This window comes from Melanotaenia boesemani, chromosome 3 (assembly GCF_017639745.1).
Source record: "Melanotaenia boesemani isolate fMelBoe1 chromosome 3, fMelBoe1.pri, whole genome shotgun sequence".
Lineage (NCBI taxonomy): Eukaryota > Metazoa > Chordata > Actinopteri > Atheriniformes > Melanotaeniidae > Melanotaenia > Melanotaenia boesemani.
In genome coordinates, this window is record NC_055684.1 from 9,129,664 (window position 1) to 9,151,805 (window position 22,142).

General features: G+C 38.2%; 1 protein-coding gene across 1 annotated transcript; it reads left to right on the plus strand.

Annotated features, from left to right (window-relative positions):
• Window positions 1-17,577: 17,577 nt before the first annotated feature.
• On the plus strand, window positions 17,578-21,380 carry LOC121636456. Its single transcript, XM_041979978.1, has 4 exons — window positions 17,578-18,729; window positions 18,959-19,114; window positions 19,907-20,005; window positions 20,662-21,380. The coding sequence occupies exons 1-4, from the start codon at window positions 17,626-17,628 to the stop codon at window positions 20,959-20,961; spliced, it is 1,659 nt and encodes a 552-aa protein (XP_041835912.1). The 5' UTR covers window positions 17,578-17,625; the 3' UTR covers window positions 20,962-21,380.
• The last annotated feature ends 762 nt before the right edge of the window (window positions 21,381-22,142 follow it).

The window sequence follows — 22,142 nt, forward strand, 5'->3', positions numbered from 1 at the left end:
ACCAGAGGGTGAAAATGCAGATTGGCATCCCCCTGGTGACAAATATGATTGCAGTGGAGATAAACATGCATGTGATAAACAAAGCGTGTTATTTCTTTATAAGCGAGACAGGATATCCAGTCCCACAGGACAAGAAATACATTTAGAGACTGAGCTGGAGCTGCATGATGTTTATTGCTTGTTTCCTTTAATTCTAATAACAGAGAGTAATGGAGAGCAGAACACGAGATGGAGAATGAAAGATGTAAGCCAGTAGAGACAGAGGTTTGGAAAACCCAACATTTCACAGTGTAGACACTAATTTCCAGTTTAAATTAGGTTAATAAAAGGTGAATTAGTAAAGTTAATTATGCAATGATTAAGCAACAAAGAACATTCACCTCAGTCTGTTCTTGGTGGCATAAATTCAAGGTGTCAGAAACATTCCTCTATTTTCTGCCTAAACAAGTGATGTTATTACTTTGACCAAACCAGGAAGCAACAGACACATGCTTAGTCACACCATCAAACAGGCAGACCAGTCCTAGAGAACGATGTGACTTGTTAATGGAGTAATTTAAGAAAGATATTTGCTCTAATATTCAAGCACTCATATCAGTCACATTTACCTCCTGTTACCTGTAGTGGTGCTACTTTAAAAGACGTACCTTTATGCCACATTTAAAGGAATAAACAAACAGTTAATTTGCTATGTTTGATTGGAAAACTTGTCATAATATGGTGGTTTCAGCAAATGTGTCAGACTATTGCACCAGGCCCTGCCACAAACACACCTGACACACATCACCGCAGTCAATCCCCGGAATTCTAATCATCCTGACCATATATACTCCAGCTCCACGCACACTCCCCGTCGGACCTCGTTACCACTCAGTTGGACTTTCCTGCCTTCCCCTTCCCGGTCCCGACTCACCTGTCTTATCCTTGGACTCCTGTGTCGTAAGCTCCTTTGTCAAGATTCAGTTTGTGAATAAACCGTGCTTAATCTTGATCTGTCTGTGAGAGGTCCTTCATAACACAGACACTCTTAGACTTTATTAAATTTACTCTCATGCCCTCTTCTTCATTTCAAATTTTATAGTTTATTATTAAATAATCTATTTAATTGAGTTTTTATTTAACCAGAAAGTCCCTTGACACTACTGTCTTTTATTGCAATGGAGACCTGGCCAAGAAGGCATGCTATAGCAGTCTACACACATAAAAGCACAGCACACAATGAAACAGTTAAATAAAAACAAATACAAAACACACAAAAACCACCTTAGGAGACCAAGTTACTGAGCTAGTACCAGGCTGAACCCAGTGTTACCTTCAGAACTGCCTTAATTCTTGGTGTCATAGATTCAACAAGGTGGTGGAAACATTCTTCAGAGGTTTTGCTCACATTGACATGACAGCATCACACAGTTACTGCATGTTTGTCAGCTGCATCCATGATGAGAATCTCCCGTTCCACCACATCCCAAAGCTGCTCTACTGGACTGAGACCTGGTGCCTCATTTATCAAACTGTGCGTAGCAAAGCAAACTACAGGTGGCGTTTGCAGTGCAAAAAGAAAATGCTGCGCACTTCTATTTTCAGATTTATAAAAGAGTGCCCACGCACGTCCTACACCTGTTTCTGTTCATGAATCAGAATCAACTCTAAAGCGGGCACACGTGGGGGAACGCCTTCCCACACCCACATGGTGGCTATAAATGGTCAGGTGGACGCCTTTGAAGAGTTAAGAAGTGGAATTTTTCGGGGTTTAAGACAGAGATCCTGATGGACCATGTTGACAAACGTAAAAATGTTTATTTGGTGGGCACGGCGTGGGTACTGGTGTCAGAAAGGTAGAAAAGTGGTAGCAGGTGGCAGATGCTGTCATCACAGTGTCAGAAGGGAAGAAACTGCAGAGATATCAGAACAGGCAGCTGGATATCTCAGTCAGTAGATCATCCATCTGTCATGCAGAGACCGAAGTTTGAGTACCTGAGTGGTGAATTGCTTTGGAGAAAAGCGTCTACTAAATAAGTGTAATGATGCCGGTAATTTAGTCATTTGTTTTAATTTATAAAATAAATATGTACAGATACACCTGAGATTGGCAGCAGGTTATTTAGTGTTAAATAATATTTTTTTCTAGTTGCTGGGTGCTCCAGCTGGGTGGGTGGTGCAGAGGGACACAATCACCGCTATTAACCAGGTGGACAAGGAGTTGCGGGAAATAAAGACCGTCTTGACAGAAATTGGGACAATTAAAATAAAAAAAAACATTGTGTAAGAATAAATAAATAAAAGGAAATCCACTTCTTGTGCCTTTAATTGGCGTTGCATCACTTCTAGACCTCCAGCCTCCAGTCTGCGATCCGCTTTGCTGAATGACTTTCTGACGTGCTGGCAGCAGACTGTCCACCTTATTTAGCTGAATGTATTTTATAACATGTACATTTCGCTTCACAATAACAGAACATATTTTTGTGGTTGAAGTTCTTATTAATATCATCTCCCTTTTTCTTGAAAATCCTGTTTTTGTCCTCCTAGCGTGCGCTCTTAGGAGATTTAATATCGAATGTGCGTCTTTATTCATTTCTGCAAACAGCTTTAATATCTAACGTGGTGTGAAAGGTACTAGTGGATTGTGTAGAAATGTCTCACATTTAACATCATTTTCTTGATTTTATTCTGGACCGTTGGTGTTGCAGTTTCCCGTTATCCCAGATTTTGTGCGTACACCTGGGTCAGAGTTGACCTGGAGGTAGGGACATTTTCCCGTAAAGTTTGGTTTTGATAAATCCCAAAAGTTGACTATATAATTGGCGTGGCCGGATTTTGTTCCCACGCAAGTTTCATAAATGAGGCCCCTGGTGACTATGGAGGACATTGGAGTCCAGTAAACTTACTGTTATGTTCAAGAAAGCAGTTGGAGATGGTTTGAGCTTTGTGACATGGTGCATTTGGAAGTAGCCATCAGAAGATGCTACACTGGTCATAAAGGGATGGACATGGCCAGCAATATTACTCAGGTAGGCTATGGTGGTTAAATCAGGCCACGCTGGTACTTAGGGGCCTAAAGTGGGCCAAGAAAACATCCCCCACATCATTACACCACCAGTATTGATCCAGTGCAGGATGGATCCATGTTTTCATGATGTTTCCACCAAATTCTGAGCTTACCATCTGAATGTGGAGCTAATATGGAGACTCATCAGACCAGCAACGTTTCTCCATCTTCTATTGTCCAGTGTTGGTGAGTCTGTGTGAATTGTAGCCTCAGTTTCCTGTTCTTAGCTGAAAGGAGACACCTGGTGTGGTCTTCTGCTGCTGCACCCCATCTGCTTTAAGGTTGGACGTGTTGTGTGTTTACAGATGCTGTTCTGCAGACCTTGGTTGGAACCAGTGCTTATTTATCTTCATGTTGTCCATCTATCATCTCCAACTAATCTGCGTATTCTCATCTGACCTCTGACATCAACAGACAACTGCTGCTCACTGGATATTTTCTCTTTTTTAGACCATTCTCTGTAAACCCTGGAGATGGTTGTGTGTGAAAATCCCTGAAAATCAGCAGCTTCTGAAATACTCACACCAACAGCTATGCCACTTTCAAATTCACTTTAATCTTTTTTCTTCTTCTTTCTGATGCTCAGTTTGAACTTCAGAAAGTCATCCTGACCATCTTTACATGCATGGGTTTGTGCACAGGGTATTTTTACATACAGATAAGCCAAATTTGGCACTTTTATTAGGTCCATCTGTTCAGCTACATGTTAAAGGGAACTCTGAGTAGAAGCAATAATAGACTTTGATGAACATTTGCTTCAGCTGTAAAAACTTGATTTTAAAAATACTCAGTTTTTCATTTTTTATTAATTTTGAATAAATAATTTTCACTGATACGTTGTCATTGTTTACTTAAGTAACATTCTGGGTAATAACATATGAAGGTTGCTGTGGTCCCAACAGAGTAACACCTTAATAGTTTCTGTTCAGTCTTTTCAGTGTGAAATCTGAAATAATGATGAAGAATTCATTAAAATGACACTTTACAATAAGGGTGATGGGTGGATTCAAGATGACCAATATACCTATGGTTTTTTTTAGCAGCTGCTTACCCATTCATACCATACACACACTCAGAGAGTTTGTTGCAGAGACGTTCTCTGCTTTGAGGCAGCGGATGTTCACAGTGCGCTTCAGGATCAAATGTTTTCTGTTTCAGATGACCGCACACATTATATTCCATTACATGAATGTCACAGCCTGTCCTGCCGTTCCTCTGTCATCGCTCCCCTGATCCTCCACACCTGTTCCTGGTCCTCTCACGCCAGTCAAGCCTGATTAGTCACACCTGTCTCCCATCAACCCACCAGTCCTTATATTCCCCAGTTCCACGATCATTCCCTCTCGGACCTTAACCTACACACCTACATGGACTAAGCCTCTTCCCCAGCCTGGCTTCCTGTTTTCCTGTATCTCCAGCTACCTGCCTGAGTAAGATCATTCCTTTGTGTTGATTATACTAAATGAGTTCTGTTAACCCTTATCCTTTCTGCTTGAGGTCCATGTGTAACAATGTACATGGTAAATCACACAAGTAGATTGTTTTACCACCGTCAGGGTTCCTTTTAACACAAATCAGGGACTTAAGACCTTAAAACTATATATTTTTGTTTACTAATAATTGTTCACAAACATATCAATATTAACTGAGAAGTTCATATTCAAAAGCACTTATGTTGCATCGTGGTGGAAACCCTTATTCCACTTTTATTTTTATAATTAAAAGCAAAAATTACACCCTTAAAGTAAATGAAGAACTGCTCCACAATGATAAGGTCCATCTTCATGTCTTCCCAGTGTCAGATATGATGTCTTGTACTATGCCTGAGTAAATGACAAAACAAAAGAGAAATGTTTGTTTTTTGTTTTTTTTATCTTAAAAACCATGCCTTTACAAATTAAAAACCATGCTATAAATAATTCCCTGAACACAGATGTCAATGATTCAGCAAATAAATCATTACTCGGCATTAAAATACACTTTCCGTCATGTTTTGTGAACATCGGGGTGTAAATGTTGAGCAACAGGTGAAACTAAACATCGTTGTATCAGTTTTTATAGTAGTATTAATCATTTCTCAGGTTGTAGGCTTTAAAATCTGTCAAACTCTTTTTTTCCCTCATCAATCTACACCTACATCCTGGACATTAAAATGTGTGTGACTTCATTAAAAATTAAAATCTGAAATGTCACATTGATCAGTATTCAGACCTATTCTCTGAAGCATGTCTGCAGCAGCTGAAGCCTTGATTGGTTTTGGATGTGACTCACAAAATTTTGGACCCGGTACATCAAACTCTTATGTTACACTACAAAATGTAATGCAGGACCAAGTTTGACCCAGTGTAGCCCAATAACTGTCCAGCTTTTTACTCTGGTTGCTGATGGGATCTCTCTTTGGTTCTTTAAAATGTGAAGCTTTCATTTAAAAGAGAACAACTGTTGCTCTCTCTGCACTGAATCCTTATTTTTTTTTTCTCTCTCTCTCTTGGTCTGCCACCAGCTTTTCTTTTCTTCTCTACCATCTCTCTCACCCAGCACATTGTCTCTTATAATTATAGCTGAATTATCATTACAATCAAAGGCTCCATTATCACTGTTGTGACTCTGGCCTCTTAATTTTCCTTGCCTCTTTCTGTTCCTCCTCTTTCAGGCCTCCTCCTCCTCAGCTATTATCAGCTTGGAGGCTGAAAAGACGAAGACGTGAGGAGAGAGGGAGAGGAAGATCTTCCCCCTCCTCCTCCTCCTCTGTGTCCTTGGCTGGCAGATTGCAGCTGTAATGAATGTATGTGATTCCTCTACACTCCACACTCCTGGCATTTTAATTGAATTTTTTATTCCTTCTCTCCAGGAGGATGAGGAGGAGTGGGGAGTGTAGGTGTGTGTGTGTCTGTCTCTGTTAAAAATAGCATGTGTGAAATGTGAAGAGTGGGAGTGATGGATGAGTCAGTGTGTTTCAACTTTACAAGAAGCCCCTGCTGTGTTTTGTTCAAATAATTGAAAGTTTTTGACATCACCTGACCCCGGATCATTTTTTGTCAGTTTCATCTCAAATCATTCAAACTTCTCCAATTTAAAAAAAAAAAAAAAAAAAAAAAAAAAAGAAAAAACTTCTGTCTCCTCCACATTCAGCTTATGGATGTTTTGCTCCTGTAAACAGATCAGTGCTGAGATGGTCTGTGATGTGACATATATCAGTCGGATGTGTCACTGATAATCTAACATAACGCACTACTTCCCTGAAGCAGGTATGTTTGGAAAGACATGGATGTGCAAATGCCAAAACACATCAAAGATCAGAGCATAAACTAAACCATGAGGCACAAATATTAACTAAGTCTGGAGAAACTGAGGCTTGAAGACAACCTTTACTGTATCGTACCACTGATTGGGGTTTTATGGTTAAACAGCCAGAAAGAAACCTCTTGCTTTCAGTTTGCCAATTTTCTAAACATCAACCAAAATAAATCCGCCTATAGCTGCGTTTCCATTACAGTTTTTTGCAAAATAAAAGTCATATTTCTAATTTGCAGGTGTTTCTATTGAATGGTGGTAAATGCATTAGCCGTTTACCACGTAAAATCTCATTTTGCGAGACTTCATTTTAAGGAGGATGAAGATTTATAATTCTTTGTAAAACTCTGCATTTCACTGATGCTTCCTATCAAAGAAGGCAGTTTCATGTTATTCTTTATTTGTAAAAAGATTTACATCTCCTGTGTCTACTGATACTGCGCCATCTTTAGTTAGTTAGTCTGGGGACGTGTCTATGTGGGGAAAAAAAAGTTTCTATTAAACTTTTGTGATTTACTTTAATATCGACACGTCGGAAACACCACCTCATGAGAGCATATAAACTTTTTAGCGTTATTTGAGAGCTTTTTTTGAAATTCAGGTATTTCCATTACCAGTTTTTATTGCAATATTTAGGTATTGCCCAATTCTAGGGGTAATAGAAACATACTAAATGATACCAAGCTTTTTTGGGAGAGAATAATATTAAGGATCTGCAGCAGTCTGATCTTACAGAAACAAATATATGAACTAATTCATTTTCATCACTTGGACACAGGATGTCCAAGTGGTTGGTTTCATCCAGCTCTGAGTTTCATTTACTTAAAAATGAACATTTATTCCAGGCTGTCTGACGATATTAGCTAATGAAACCATTTCAAAAGTTTTGGCCGAAGTACAAAACCCAGAGGAACTTAGTTCTACCTAAAACTCAGCTAAAATAAACTCAGCTAAAATCATGCTAAAACCCATCTAAAACTCAGCTAAAATACAACTAAATCTCAGCTAAAATAAACTTGGCTACAATAGAACGAAAACTCAACTAAAATCCTGCTAAAACTTAGATGCAATATAACTAAAACTTAACTAAAAATTATGCTAAACCTGAGCTAAAAACCAACTCAAATTCAGCTTAAACTCAACTAAAATGCTGGAAAAATACTGTTAGAATAATTCTCTCTAAATTGCTGCTATTGGGGTTCTGCTAACAGCACCCCTCCCCCCGAAGGAAAATCTGCAAGTACTATGTGGTAATACACCATATAGATTTCATTGAAAAGCTTTTTAATATATTGGAATTACATCAATAGCACAAATGGTCCAGGTGTTGTGGTATTTGACTTGCGCATGTCATTTTCTGTCACCAGCGATGTGATCGGATTAGAAGGGTTTAATCAGCCTGATGTGGTTCCTTTAGTCCCAATAACATGTTCAAACCTATATCACCTGACGTTCATCTGAGCATAAAAGACTCAAAAGAGTTAACGATGAAATTCACACTTTCTGTATTAGACTATTATTATTTTATTAAATCCTATTACTATTTAAAGAAGCACTGGTCTAAGTTAGATAAAAACATCTGTTCCATCATGTTTTCTTTTTTTGTGGGTGTTTTAATCTTTTGCTCTTCTGGCATTACCAGTGCCAGAAAAGCAGAGGAGTGGCAGCAGGTGGCAGATGCTGTCAATTCTGTGTCATCAGGATGATGCAGGTAATTTATTCTTTTGTTTCATATTAGAAAATAAACTTATTCAGACACATGTGAGATTTCACTGGCACCAGTTTATTATCTGTTATTTCTTTATATTTCCTGGTTGTTCCAGCTGGGTTGGCAGTGCTGCAACTGTGGTTGGAGAGGGTGAGGCCATTGACTCCACAGCACCTTCTGCACCCCTGCAGCAGCCTCACAGTCTGTCTTCACAGAGGAATCAAGCACAGAGGGACACAATCAATGGCATTAACGAGGTGCCAAGGAGTTGCAGGAATTAAAGACCGCCTTGACAGAAATTGGGACAACACTGAAAAAGCTTGTGAAAAAAATAAATAAATAAAAATTCTCCAGCTCTTATGTGTTTCATAAGCGTTGCATCCTTTCTAGATGCTGGCATACAGCAGCAGCAGACTCTCAACCACGAAGGGATGGGGTTCATGGTCAGGGACAACATTAGGCTCTGGTGGTAGTGGCACGTTCTCCTTTAGTTCCATGTTATGTAGCACAGCACATACCCTCACTATCTTACACACCTTTGAAAATATGTAACATTATATATTTTTATTTGCCTTTTCACCCATTGTGTAAGGAAAGTTAAGATACCGTCCAACACCTCTGGCATAACACGGCTGAAGGTTGGCTGTGAAATCCCCAAACTGTCAGCCAGGTCCCTCTGAAAGGTGCCGCTTGCCAGAAAACCCAGCGTTGTCAGCACTTGCAGAGGGACTGGCACCACATGTACTTCTGTAATACAGGCCCCAAAGCATCACAGAGGTCCAAGAGCACATGCCAGTGTCTGAAAACCCACTTACTCCAGAGTGTCCCATGCAGCACATCCTCCAGCATAATGGTAAAGCCATTTTGCATCTTTACACACTTGGGGTGCATGCCTTCTCTATATCCAACCATCACTCATTTTCTCCACCGCTTCAGTTGGGAAAATACCCTGATTTTAAATAAACTAAGATGGAGTGATGGTGCTGATGTCCGTGTGTTAAGGGATTTTGTTTAAAAAAAATAGTGAAACTTTCACCCTGAAACTTCACATTTCTGCTGCTCGTTGTCATCATTATATAACCAGTGGTGACACATTGACCACATGTGGGCTCCCCCTCCTCCACCTGCCTCCCCCGACATCGTGACTTGGTGAGACAATCTTAGATCAGACGCCCCTTCTGACTCACACAGCTGCCGTCCAGATTGTTGAGCTTCTCTGCCCCCCCCCCCCCCCCCCCAACACACACACACACACACAAACTCAGCCAGCTTACATCACTGAAACAGACTGTAAATGTGGAGAGTCACTACATGCCTGATGGCGTGCACGACTCACGCCCGTCTTGTTAACAGGTCTGAGACTTCATGTGAGACAGAAGTGGAGACCAAAGTTTGGAGGTTCAGAGCCGTGACAATGAAGAACAAAAGAAGGATTCAATGTGATTCTGCAGTTAGAAAAGATGCACATGAAAACGTGAAAACAGGCTCGTCTCCATCTGCCACCAAGATAACTTCTGACTTTACAGCCTGTAGGTATTTTCAGGAGTCTGACAGAAAACAAACAAAAAGAAAATCTCTTACCAATTAAAGAAATGTTTCTAAAAATGATACAAGGTTTGGATCGTCCTCCATCCTCCCAGAGGTGATTAAATTTAACTCTTAAATAAGACCTGGATGTCTCTGAGCTGCTTTGGAAAGTTTGTTCTCATTTTCCCAAAGAAGTGGGTCTTAAGTAAGAATTTAAATCTGAGTGTCTGAGCAGCATGGATGTAAGAAAGAGAAAATTTCACTGAAAATGCTCTTTCTGAATATGGAACCTGTAGGACAGAGCAAACTAATTAGTGAAAGTGCTTCCTATACGAGATACGAGGACCTACAGCCTGGTGGGGTGTTTTTTTTTTCTTTTTTTTTTTTGGTAACACTTTACAATACTGGACACAAAATTTGCTTCATTACTAGGGAACGCCTTAGGGGCGAATCAGGAACTAATGGGTAGTTAACCAGTACTTACTGGTGACCACAAAGACCAGGCTTATTAGGAAACTACTGGTTAATTATTTGCTTTGTTACTAGGGAAAGCCTTATAGGCCAATCAAGAAATTAATGGGAAGTTAACCAGTACCTACTGGTGCGAAAAAAGACCAGGCTTATTAGGACACTACTGGTTAATTATTTGCATAGTTACTAGGGAACACCTTAGGAGTGAATCAGGAAGTAATGGGTAGTTAACCAGTACTTACTGGTGACCACAAAGATCAGGCTTTTTAGGGAACTACTAGTTAATTATCAGGGGAACCAAAAAGGAATGAATCAGGGACAAATAGATACTTAAGTGGGTAGAGCAGTCATCCTTTAGCCCAAGAGTTGTTGGTTCGATCCCATCCCGGAGAGCTCATATAGAGGTGTCCCTGAGTACCCCTAATTGCTCCTGATGGGTTGTGGTGAGCGCCTTGCATGGCAGCTCCCACCGTCAGTGTGTGAATGGGTGAATGTGATGTACATGTAAAGCTCTTTGGGTAAAAGCTCTATATAATTATAGACCATTTACCATTTAGGGGAACAAAAGACCAATTCTTCATGTGAGTACTGGATTAACTCTGACCCAGTGACATCTCATTTTGTCAAAAACTTGTTTCCTAGTTGTAAACACTTTACTTTACTTTACTAAGTAAAAAGTCATTACTTAATCACTGACAAGTCAGTATTTATTATATAGTATTCATATAAAGTCAAACATCATATCAATAGATAGAAGTACTTTATTCATCCCAAGCTGGGAAATTTAGGTAGTACTTACTGAGGAACGAAACATTAACTAATTAACTAACTAATTAACTAAATAACTAATTAACATTAACTAATCAGTACCTGGCCAGTACCTATTACCTTTGTGTACATTCTTGTAAAGTCAAACATCATACCAAGTACTTACTGAGGAACGAAACATTAACTAATCATTACCTGACAGTACCTACTAGTTTTGTGCCCTTTTTTCTATACTGAAAATAACAATTTGATCTATTTCTAACCAAAGTTAGATCCAATTTTTATTATAAGTATCATGACTTTATGCATATAGCTATCTAAAATGTGCAAACCATTCAAAATTGATAACAATTGCAGAACAAGAGACAGTATTTATTAAACAAACTGTACCTTAAAGTTTGACACACACACACATGCAAGCATTTCCCACAATATATGGAAACTATCGTTTCCATATATTTTAAAGTTTGTACTGTTTGCGTATCTCGTGAAGCATATGTCCAAGTGCACCATTCTTGTGAGATTTGGCCACCCAATGTGTCCACTCTATTGAGGCAAGCTGTTTCTTCAAGGTGTTCTCTGTTCGATTGCCAGGCAGGCTCCAGACCTGGGATTAGTAGGTAGACCACTCACACTCAATGTTCTTTGTAGGGGCACCTGTTTCTCCCTTTACAAATGACCGGCTGTGGTTTACTGAATAGTGAACATATCCACTATTAGCCAGTGCCGTCATCTAAACCCTCCATTGATCTGAGATGATAGTGGTCTCTTGGCAATCATAACACCGTATGACTGGGATCAAGTACCGCCAGGATTGTTTTCTGACTAGCCTCAGAATGGGCCACCTTCTCAGGCTTTTTATGCCTAGCATTCGAAAGACCCATGTTCTCCTTCTCCAGATTCGTTCAAATCTTCCCCGACCATACTGTTCAAAAGAAGAAAACATGGTAGTAAAAGAAAGTTTAATAATTTTCAGAAATTCACAAAGTTCTTTGTATTTACTTGTAAAAACACACAGAAATATATAATTGGATATACTATTAGATCATTTAATTGGCTGTGTAAATGTCAAAGTTAAAAAGTTAAAAATCACTTATAAAGATCTTTAATAGATTTTATCATTCCACTTTTAGATCACAAAACCAAAGTGTGGTCCCATTTTTTTCTTTTAAATAAAGAAAAAGTTGACAAATTACACTGATTTGCAATGACATTAAAACATGAGATCCAAAATAACATCATCTTGTTACAATAGTGTTGAGGAATCTGACCTCTGATGCTGATTTTTTGCCTAATTGACCACTGCAGGGCTTTGGTCAGAAAGCACATGAGCCATCAGTAAAATGTGTAAGTGTTGTAAATTGAATACAGTGTCCTAAAGAAACACTTCACGGTACATAAAATACATCATATCAGCGTGAATCAACTAGTATTCACCAGTACTGCTATAACGCTTAAACATGTAGCGTGCACATGTTAACTGTTAAGTAATCTGAAGTTAACAGTCATACAGTTAGTTTAACGATGCTAAATCCCGATCATGCTAACGGGCAGAAATGGGCATTTTAAAGAGGGCAAACATACACAGGAGTGGCACAACACTAGCAGAAAGAGTAAGTTACATTTACAGATTAATCTTGCTTCAGAATAAACACAACGCACATAGTCAGCACTGCCATACCACTGGAAACATGTCAGAAAAGGAAGAGGAACTGCATAAGCCGTCTTCAAATTAAATGCCGACTTCAAATTAAAGGTATGAATACATGAACATTGATAATTTGAAGAATTCATAACAAATTGCATAAAGCTGTTTAATACTGTAATAATGTTATGTTATTAAAAATAATAATGTTTAATGATTTCCAACCCTCACTGAAAAAAACTCTTTCAGGGGTATCGTTCATATGACATTATTTTATAAAGTAAATTTATTCTAATAAATCAATTGAATTAAATTTTGATGTCTTATTAAGTAAACTAAAAGTGAAAACTGTGAATATTTTCCCAAATTAGTATTTTGCAAGAAAAAATTAATCCTGTTGGACCACTGCATAATTTGATTTCCCAAAACTCAATTTAAAAGTGTTTTCTCTAAGTCAGTGGTTCTCAAACCTTTTACAGTATGTACCACATGAGAAAATATCGAGCTCACCAAGTACCACCATCATGAAAAACCTGAACATACAGTAGCAAACATATTAAGCTATAACATACATAGCTATTAGCTATGGACAGTTCATAAAGGAACTGGGCTGCACGGTGGTGTGGTGGTTAGCACCACAGCCATACAGCAAGAAGGTCGCTGGTTTGAATCTCAGCTGGAGGGGGAGGTTCGAACTTTGTGGCCTTTCTGTGTGGAGTCTGCATGTTCTCCCCGTGTATGCCTGGGTTCTCTCCAGGTTCTACAGCTTCCTCCCACCGTTGTGGTTGTTTGTCCCCTATGTGTTTGCCCTGCGATAGACAGGTAACCTGTCCAGGTGTACCTGCCTCTAACTGGTAATGCTGCAATAGACTCCAGCTTACCCGCGACCCTTATTAATGTTTAATAATTTTATTAAAAAATATTTATGACTTTCCTCTAAGTACCACAAAGAGGGCTCTCGCGTACCACTGGTGGTACACGTACCACAGTTTGAGAATATAGGCTCATATACAGTATATAGGCATTCACTGACTGTCAAGTAACACGCTATGAAACAGGTAAGTAGCATTTTATATTGTCTAATAAATTTGTTTGTACCTCATCTACCACAGATGTATGCAATAAACAGAAGCACGTTCCTCAGTTTGCAGCCAGTGCATGGTCTTACTGATTTTAGTCCCTCTAGTTTCAAAAAGTTAGCTTTAGCATACATAATAGTTGTGTGCAGTTTGCCACATTTGAAATGTCTGTGTCTCTAGTCAGCTCTGGTGACAAAGCTAAAAATATACTCCGTTCAAGGAACAAAAAGAAAGAAAAGGATTAAGAAGAATTTAACTTGCCTTCTAATTTGTTTATGTTAAGATATTTAATTTCCCTGTGAGTGTACTGTGTTATGTTGTCATTTTTATATGTAATGTGGTTTAGTTGTTAAACCGTGAAAGTTTCTGGGCCTACTCAGGCAGACGTGGTGATGAAAAGAGAAAGCTTGAAAAAAAAAAAAAAACGAGTTTTCCACCTGCCATCTATTTTTTATTTTTTTTATAATGTGAACAGAATGTTGAAGAGGAGTGTTTAAATATAAGCTGTTACTAAAGCAGAAGGTTTTAGTGATCTGTTCATGGTTCAGTTACTTTTCTTTTTTCAGTATATCATCCTTCTTCGAATTTAGCATGAAATGCTATGAAATGACTACTTAGACATTTCTACATATATTCAAATGTTCATCTGTAAAGATTATAGAGGATGTTAGTAATATTCTGACATTATACAAAGAGCCGAAGATCCCTAACATTTTGTGAGCAATGTTTTGCATTCATCTAACACACAGGTGTCAAACTCCGGTCCCCGAGGGTTGGTATCCTGCAGGTTTTCATCGTTTCCCTGATCTAACACACCCAACTGAAATTATTGGGTTACTGTGAAGAAGTTGACAAGAAGCCGTTGGATCCATTTGCTTTTATTCAGATGTGTTAGATCAGGGAAACGATGAAAACCTGCAAGATACCAACCCTCGAGGACCGGAGTTTGACACCCCTGATCTAATGTTTGTTGACCATTTAAAAGCTTATAATCAAGTCTACTCAGATTTGTTTGTTCCAGGCAAGTAGTATAAAGAAGCGTGCTTACAAAATGTGCCATCAGATCAGAGTAGGGCATCCATCTAATGCCCTGACTGATCAGTCGTTTTAAACTGAGTGAAAACTAACCCCACCCAGCTAGCAACTAGATTGTCTGGGAGGATGACCATGTGGACTCACTGAGACTTTGATTGGTTTGCATAGTTTTGTTTCCTCCAGACATCCAGCATTTTGTCATAACTAGAATACATTTTATTTGAAGTGTAAATCTTGTAACATTTATCTAATCTTGTGTCATTGTATGATTTCACAGTGAACCTGATGTATTTGTTGGATAACAATGACCATTTTATTTCATTCATTTCTTTTTCACAAGACAACTGAATCTAATTACTGGGAGTGGAAACTTGGCATATCCGATCCAGTTTTGTGTCATTCTCATACACATTAGATGAGTCCCCTGGGGGGAAAGACTAACACACATGCTTTAAGTTCTTTCAAGAAATCCTGCATTTGTGACAAATTATTTTCAGTGGAATAGTTTGGTCTATTCAAATAATATTTGATATCTCCCATATCGCATAATATGCAATATGGGAGATGCTTGTCAATAGCTTGCCAGAAAAGGGGAGTCATCCCTTCAGAGGGGACACAAAGGCCCAACTTTAAGATATCTGTCTTGAAACAATATATTTAGAATATTTTACCTAATTTTGCCATCACTTTGCTTTTTCCTCCTAAACTACAGTGCCAGTTGGGGTTCATTAGTTTTCCTACACATACTTTTTCAAAGCAGTTTAGTTCCAGAAAAAAAAGCTATATTTTTCATAAAACCCCACATAAAATATAACAAACTATCCATTAAAGGTATATCAATTAGAATTTATGTTAACCTTTAGGGCTTTCATTAAACTTTTATACAAGAGGCTAGCAGCAGTAAGTCATACCTTTCTTCTTTTTTTTACCTCTTCACTGACAGATGGGATGGCCCTGTAAATTGTGCAGCACTGTTTTACCAACAAAAACTGACATATTAAAGCATTATAGACTCCATCATGGAACCTTTGGACACAGCCATGCCTTGCCTTGTATACATATAAAACAGTTCGGTGCATTGATGAATTGGTAGATGATCTTCACTTCGTTGCAAGTTATGTAACAGCATCATCATTTAGAGGTATTATTGTTTCACATTTAAAGGAAAATAGCCAAACTATTGATGACACATTTGTTACATCTCTTGTGGAAGAATTGTGCAAAGCTAATCCTTTAAGCATAACACTTAGTAGTTTTGGTCCTTTGTCTTCATCATTCAGGAGAAAGCAGTACTATAAAGAAAGATATAAAGTTGTTGAGCCTGTGGAATACATCCTTGAACCAACTTAGAAGAGAAGTTTCCAGTATGTCCCAATTCTTCAATCCCTGACTCAGATTTTGGATAAGGAAAGTCTGAGAGAAAAAGTTCTGAGTAAAGAACAGGACAACTTGTCATCTTCTACATATCAGTCATATCGTGATGGCACAATCTATAAAGAGAATTCTTTTCATTTAGCAGAACTAAGAATTACTCTTGTACTTTACATTGATGAGTTTGAGATCTGCAATCCACTGGGAACATCAAGAAAGAAACATAAAATTACAGCTGTATAGTGGGTCTTTGGCAACATCCCTCACTCATCTTGATCCACTCTGAACTATACTTGGCAATTTAATGTAAAGCAGTTGATACTAAAAGATTTGGTTATGATGAAGTGCTTGCCCCTTTATTAAAAGACATTGCTGTCTTGGAGCAAGAGGGCATCTACATTTCCACAATACGAAAAAGTGTGAAAGGAAGTGTGTTTTGTGTAGCTGCAGACAACCTTGGAGCACACTCAATTTGTGGACTAGTGGAAAATTTTTCTGGACCATTTATTTGCAGATTTTCTCTCGGGCAGCGATCAGAATTTCAGAAAAAGGAGGTGAGGTCAGGTGTGTTTCCTGTTCGTACCAAAGAGGCACATGCCACTCATGTTTCGAAGGTTAAAGAAAACCCTTCCCTGACGCATTGTTATGGTGTAAAAAAGGCATGCCCATTGACTGGAAATTTGAGTAATTTCCATTGTGTCACTGGCTACCCACCAGATTTATTGCATGACATTTTTTAAGGCATTCCTTTGGAACTGGGTCTTTGCTTCAATGTTTTCATTTCAAAGAAATATTTCACATTTGGTGAACTTGACAGTGCCATCTTAAACTTTCCGTACAAGTGGGGTGACAAAACTGATTCTCCTCAGCCAGTGCCTGCAACTTTCTCATCACAAAAAAAGATTGGAGGAAACGCACATGAAAATTGTGCTCTTATACGATTGCTGCCTTTTATTGTTGGAGACAAAATAACCGTCGGCGATTCAGCCTGGCTTTTGCTTATGTCTTTAAAAGACATTATTGAACTTGTTGTTGCTTCAGTCCACAATGAAGAAAACATAGCATATCTTGACTCAAAAATTTCCGAACACAGACACAGATTCCAAGAAGTATTTCCAAATGAAGATTTGATTCCAAAGCACCACTTCTTGGAGCACTATCCAGCCCTAATAAAAGCTTTTGGACCTCTAGTTGCTTTCTGGACTATGAGATTTGAAGCAAAACATAGTCAGTTTAAACGGATTGTGAGGCATACTGGAAACTTCAAGAACATACTCCTTTCCCTGGCTACAAAGCACCAACTTGTGCTAAGCCATTACTTGCATTCTACTGCTGTTTTGCCAGCTGTTGGTGTTGTAAGAATAAAAACAGTGCCATTAGATGTGCTGCATGTAGATATCCAGGAGTCAATCAGGCATCTGTACCCTTCTCAGTCTGAAGTTAATCTGGCTGACACAGTCACCTACCAAGGAACAAGGTACTCAAAAGGCATGATTGTGATTTATGGCTCCACAGCAGGTCTTCCTGATTTTGTAGAGATTGTTCAGATTGCAATTTTTGGGGAAAGAGTGCATTTTATTGTGAGAAGGCAGATCTCATGGTATGATGAACACTATCGTGGATATCATTTGGAGCAAACTGCTCACACGACTCTTGTTGAACAACAAAATCTAAGTGATGTATGTCCTCTGTCAGCTTATACTATTGCAGGAAAGTGCATGGTGACGTTAAGGCGTCATATCTGCATCAAGTGCTGAGAATCATTTCTGTCTTCCAAGATATGGAACAACCTGTAAGATTCCGAGTCCTCATTCACCATGAAGCCAAGGAGGTAACACTCAACAGTGGAATACCCTCAACTGTGGCAGAGTTGGTTGAAGCCATCAAGCAGCATCTTTCCATAGCCACAGATATAAGTCTTCAGTATAAAGATGCCGACTTTGATGACTTCTTCACACTTACATCTACAAATGACCTGAAAGATAAAGACACACTCAAAGTAGTGTATGCACCAATAAGCTTGACACTGACAGCTGTTCCCCAGGAAAGCACCCCTGATGTCTCTGATATGATGTCCTCATGTGAGTGTGAGAGTCTGTCTGTGGACTCAAACGATACTGTGATTATGAGTCCATCGCCTTTTGAAAGGCAGAGCCCATGGCCAGCTGTGTTTCCCATTCCAAATTTTTCACACAACACTGAACTGGCTTTAAGAGAAGGCAATTACATTTATTTAAGAGAAGGCATCCCACTGACATCCCCAAGTGTCAAATCTGACATCCTGGAGCGCCTGGCAGAGGCCAAGTTTTCTTGCACAGCTTACCGCAATGATGCCCAAAGAAGTGCAGTAGCACAGGCATTAGTTGATAAGCATCCCTGCCTAAAGGAGCCTGGATCTTTTAATGGAATTTATGGGTGGCAGCAGAGCCTTAAATACAAATGTGGAAACTACCGGACCAAACGTAAAGCGCTGGGAAGCTCTGAACTCCTGATAAACATGCTGAAACACAAGCCAGAGGATGAAAGAAAAGTTGCAAAAAATATCAAGAAACCAAAGAGGGCAGAAATAAATTACCTGCCCTCACATCCACCTGGTGAAACAGATGAAACCCTTGAAAGTCTGAGACTTGACCTAATCACTGCCAGCAAGAAAAAGGACAGTGTCAAAAGCATAAATAACATGATGGCTCAGATGTACAGCTGGAGAAGACAGGAAGTGGTATCCCAGTCCCCAAGTGCGGCAGAGTTTAAAGAACGTTGGCCTGCTCTCTTTGAACCACTCCAGGTAAAGGATTTATCTAAGCTTACCTAAATGTTTAAATTTGCTGTTCATGTAATTGTGGTTAATAAACCATAATTTAGACTAGAGATGTCTGTCTCTTTTTGCACACGTACAGAACACCCACAATTTCCCATTGATTGTAAATTAGAGTATTTGATTGTATAAAACTACCAAGTGGCCAATATTTTCACTAAATTTCCAAAGTAACACCAACGTATTTGTTGTTTTCCAGATAAACGCAGAGTTCCTAAGATGCACAGCTGTTCCACTGGAATCAACATTTATGTCCCAGCTGGATAGGTACACTCCAAAACTCCTGGAACTGTTCAATGCGAAGGGGGGAGCTGTTGGACAGCGCATTAAGAACTTGATGATGGAACTGGTACAGGTGAGACAAAAGTGGCTAAAAAGATTAAGAAACATTAATATATAGAGTTGATTGGTGTACAGTTATTTAGTTTAATCAGAACAACATCAAATTTACATTTTTAAGACATATTCTAGTCTTCCAGTTATTAGCTATACAATTCAGAAGTGAGTTAAAAATGGGGCATAGGTAGGTTCCTTCACATCTAAATAATTTTCTGGTGTGTGGAATAAGGTATGCAGCAATTTGAGCAAATGTGGTCACATGATATATTTTTTTATAATCTTAAGTTTTAGTGATACCAGGTTTTGGTCTGCAAGCACCTTGAGTTAATCTGAACACTTAAGATGTATAGAAGTCTCTTCAGTCATCCAGTATGCCTTTTAAAGGATTGAATTTTTGTACCAACTGAAAATGTATGCCTCCACTATAAAGCAAAGACTTTTTAAAGTCTAGACACACATTCAACAATACATCATACAATACTACTGGGAAAAATATTAGGAAGGTCAAGTGAAGTAAGTAAATGGGAATAAGAATATTTTTTCCCTAAAATTTCATGACCCTTTTTTTTTTCTATCAAGGTAAAATGCAACTGGTAATTCATCCCTTAGTAATGCCACAAATAATAGATCAAATCATAAAAAATCTTGACATTGCATTGTACGTAATGTTTTAAACCTTTTAAAATATGTATAATCTGAAAATTGATATCAACATATGGGCTTCTCAAACAAAATTTTCCTTTAAAAAATCTTTAAATGGTCTGCATTGCAAGATGTTTTTATTCATTATTATTTCTTATAATTGTAGGACCCAAGTGTTTATCCATTGAAGAAGAGAGACATTACCTTGAGATGCCTCATCGAATACATGGGAGAAAGTGGACAGGAGCTAATTTCTGACTACCATGTAAGCACTGCTTAAAAGCAAGATTGCACTGGTCTGATGTACAGAAGTAAAGTATTCATTTTAAGTTGACCAGTTGATCTGTGGGTGTGGGATTTGTTGTTTTGGATTGATTTTCCTGTAAGGTTTTTATTGTTAAAAAATTTGAAGTAACATGATGTGAAGAACTCAACTAAAAAGTAAAGTTTATTTTTATTGCATGGTCACAAAGTGCTTAGCAGAAAATGTAAGTCACTAAAATTGATAAAATTCAAAACCAAATGAGAGATTTAAAATAAGATACATAAATTGGATAAATGTAAAACCAGTCCCATAAAAGCCCAAGTAAAACTAAAAGCTTGTTATAAAAAAATGTCTTTAAATACTTTTTAAACAAATATCCAATTTATGATAGTGGCAGGTTTTTCCACAGTCTCAGTGCTGCTGCTTGGAAAGATCAGTCCCATCAAATCCTAAAGTGAGGAACCATTAAAGGATTATGATTGATAACAGTAGAGTTCGCCTCAAAATTTAAGTCCATATTTTTGTTTCCTGTAGTATTTGTAGCTATTTTGGTGTTAGTTGTCATGGAAACTAAAACTAAAAGTAGAAATGTTTCTTTTATTTAACTACATTAAAAGTTTTTATTCAAGCATTTAGAGTTTTTTTATGTCTTAAAGGGGACAGCAGAGACCACTGTGCATGAGGACTTGCAGATGCACTCAATGAAGATATACGTTTGCCATGCACCAGACGCTGTAGGCATCATCATTGAGGGAATCCCAGTCCTTACCAATGTTGGAAATCTTGCCAAAGCCTGCTGCTTACTCCTTGGGGTGACCTATGCACTTAACCTCCAATACCCATCAAAACTTGCAAAAACATTTGAAGTCTTTCAAAGATTTTTTGTTGGACTGGACACGCTTCACCCAAAACCAAGCTCCAAGTTCGTTGCACTGAAAAACAAGTTGCTTTCATAGGCTGGTCCTGAAACAGCTGTTTTGCTGCCTGTTCAAGACTGTTCTGAATGTTTTGAAGCCAGATGACTGAAATTTCTTAGTGTTTTATAGATTTTTCTATTAGAAAGGTTTCATCTTGTTAGTGAACTAACCTGTGTAAATTGTTCAGTGAAAATGTTTTATACACACTAAAATGTTTTATACACACTAAAATGTTTTATACACACTAAAGCCTTATGTGGCAGTATTCAAACAAAGGCCAGTTCTTCCTGTTTCCTCTCCTTAATTTTATTTTTTTTCCATTGCTTTGGGCACTGATGTTGGAGGACACAGAGTTGACTAAGTTATGTTATGTATGGCCAAACATTTAACACTATAAGTATTAAGCGAAATTGCTCATCGAAACATTTTCTGGTGCACTGAATCCTCTATTTAAATGTCCTAATATGCTTGGTACTGTTTCTATTTGCTAATAAAAAATTTTTTAAATGGAATACTTGTGTATTTATTAAATTTGTTTCAACACTAATACTTTTAGTTAATACAATCATAATATAAGGAGCTGGTTAAAATTAATATAACTGAATAATCTAAATCTTATCAATTTGTTAAATGTTTTTTTTTTTTTATTGAGTAATGTATTGTATATTCTTATAGTTGGTTTTGCTCAATTTATTAGTAGTTTATGATAGACTCAACTTAATATTTTAGCTTACAGAGAAGTGCATATTATTAAGTATTCCCAACTCAAAACATAAGTTTGTTTACTAAACTTCAAAAAATTGCTTGGAAAATGTTGCCTTAATTTTTTTAAGTAAGATCTAAGAAACAGTTTTAACAGTGCTGGTTGTTAGGGTAAGCGAAGTTGACAGTTTAAAGTTAACAGTTTAAACTTTCTCCCTTAAGGATGGGTAATGATTTGTTGTCTCACCCACCCTGCAGAGGACAGGATGTGGTGGTCACAGCTCTGTGTGAAAAGGGTCATAAAGTGTTGTATGCTAATGTGCTTCCCTGTTTGAAGTTTGCGAGAACTTTGCTTGCTCTACTGAAGTGTGATAGCTGCTCAATAAAAAGGGGGCACTGGGGTTGAGACTTCGGAGTTGACACCAGACACTCTCTGAGTGCTGAACCACTGTCTCTCCCCATCGCGATGAAGCTGACTTCACTCTGAGTTCTTTGTGTCTTATTCTATGATGGAAAAA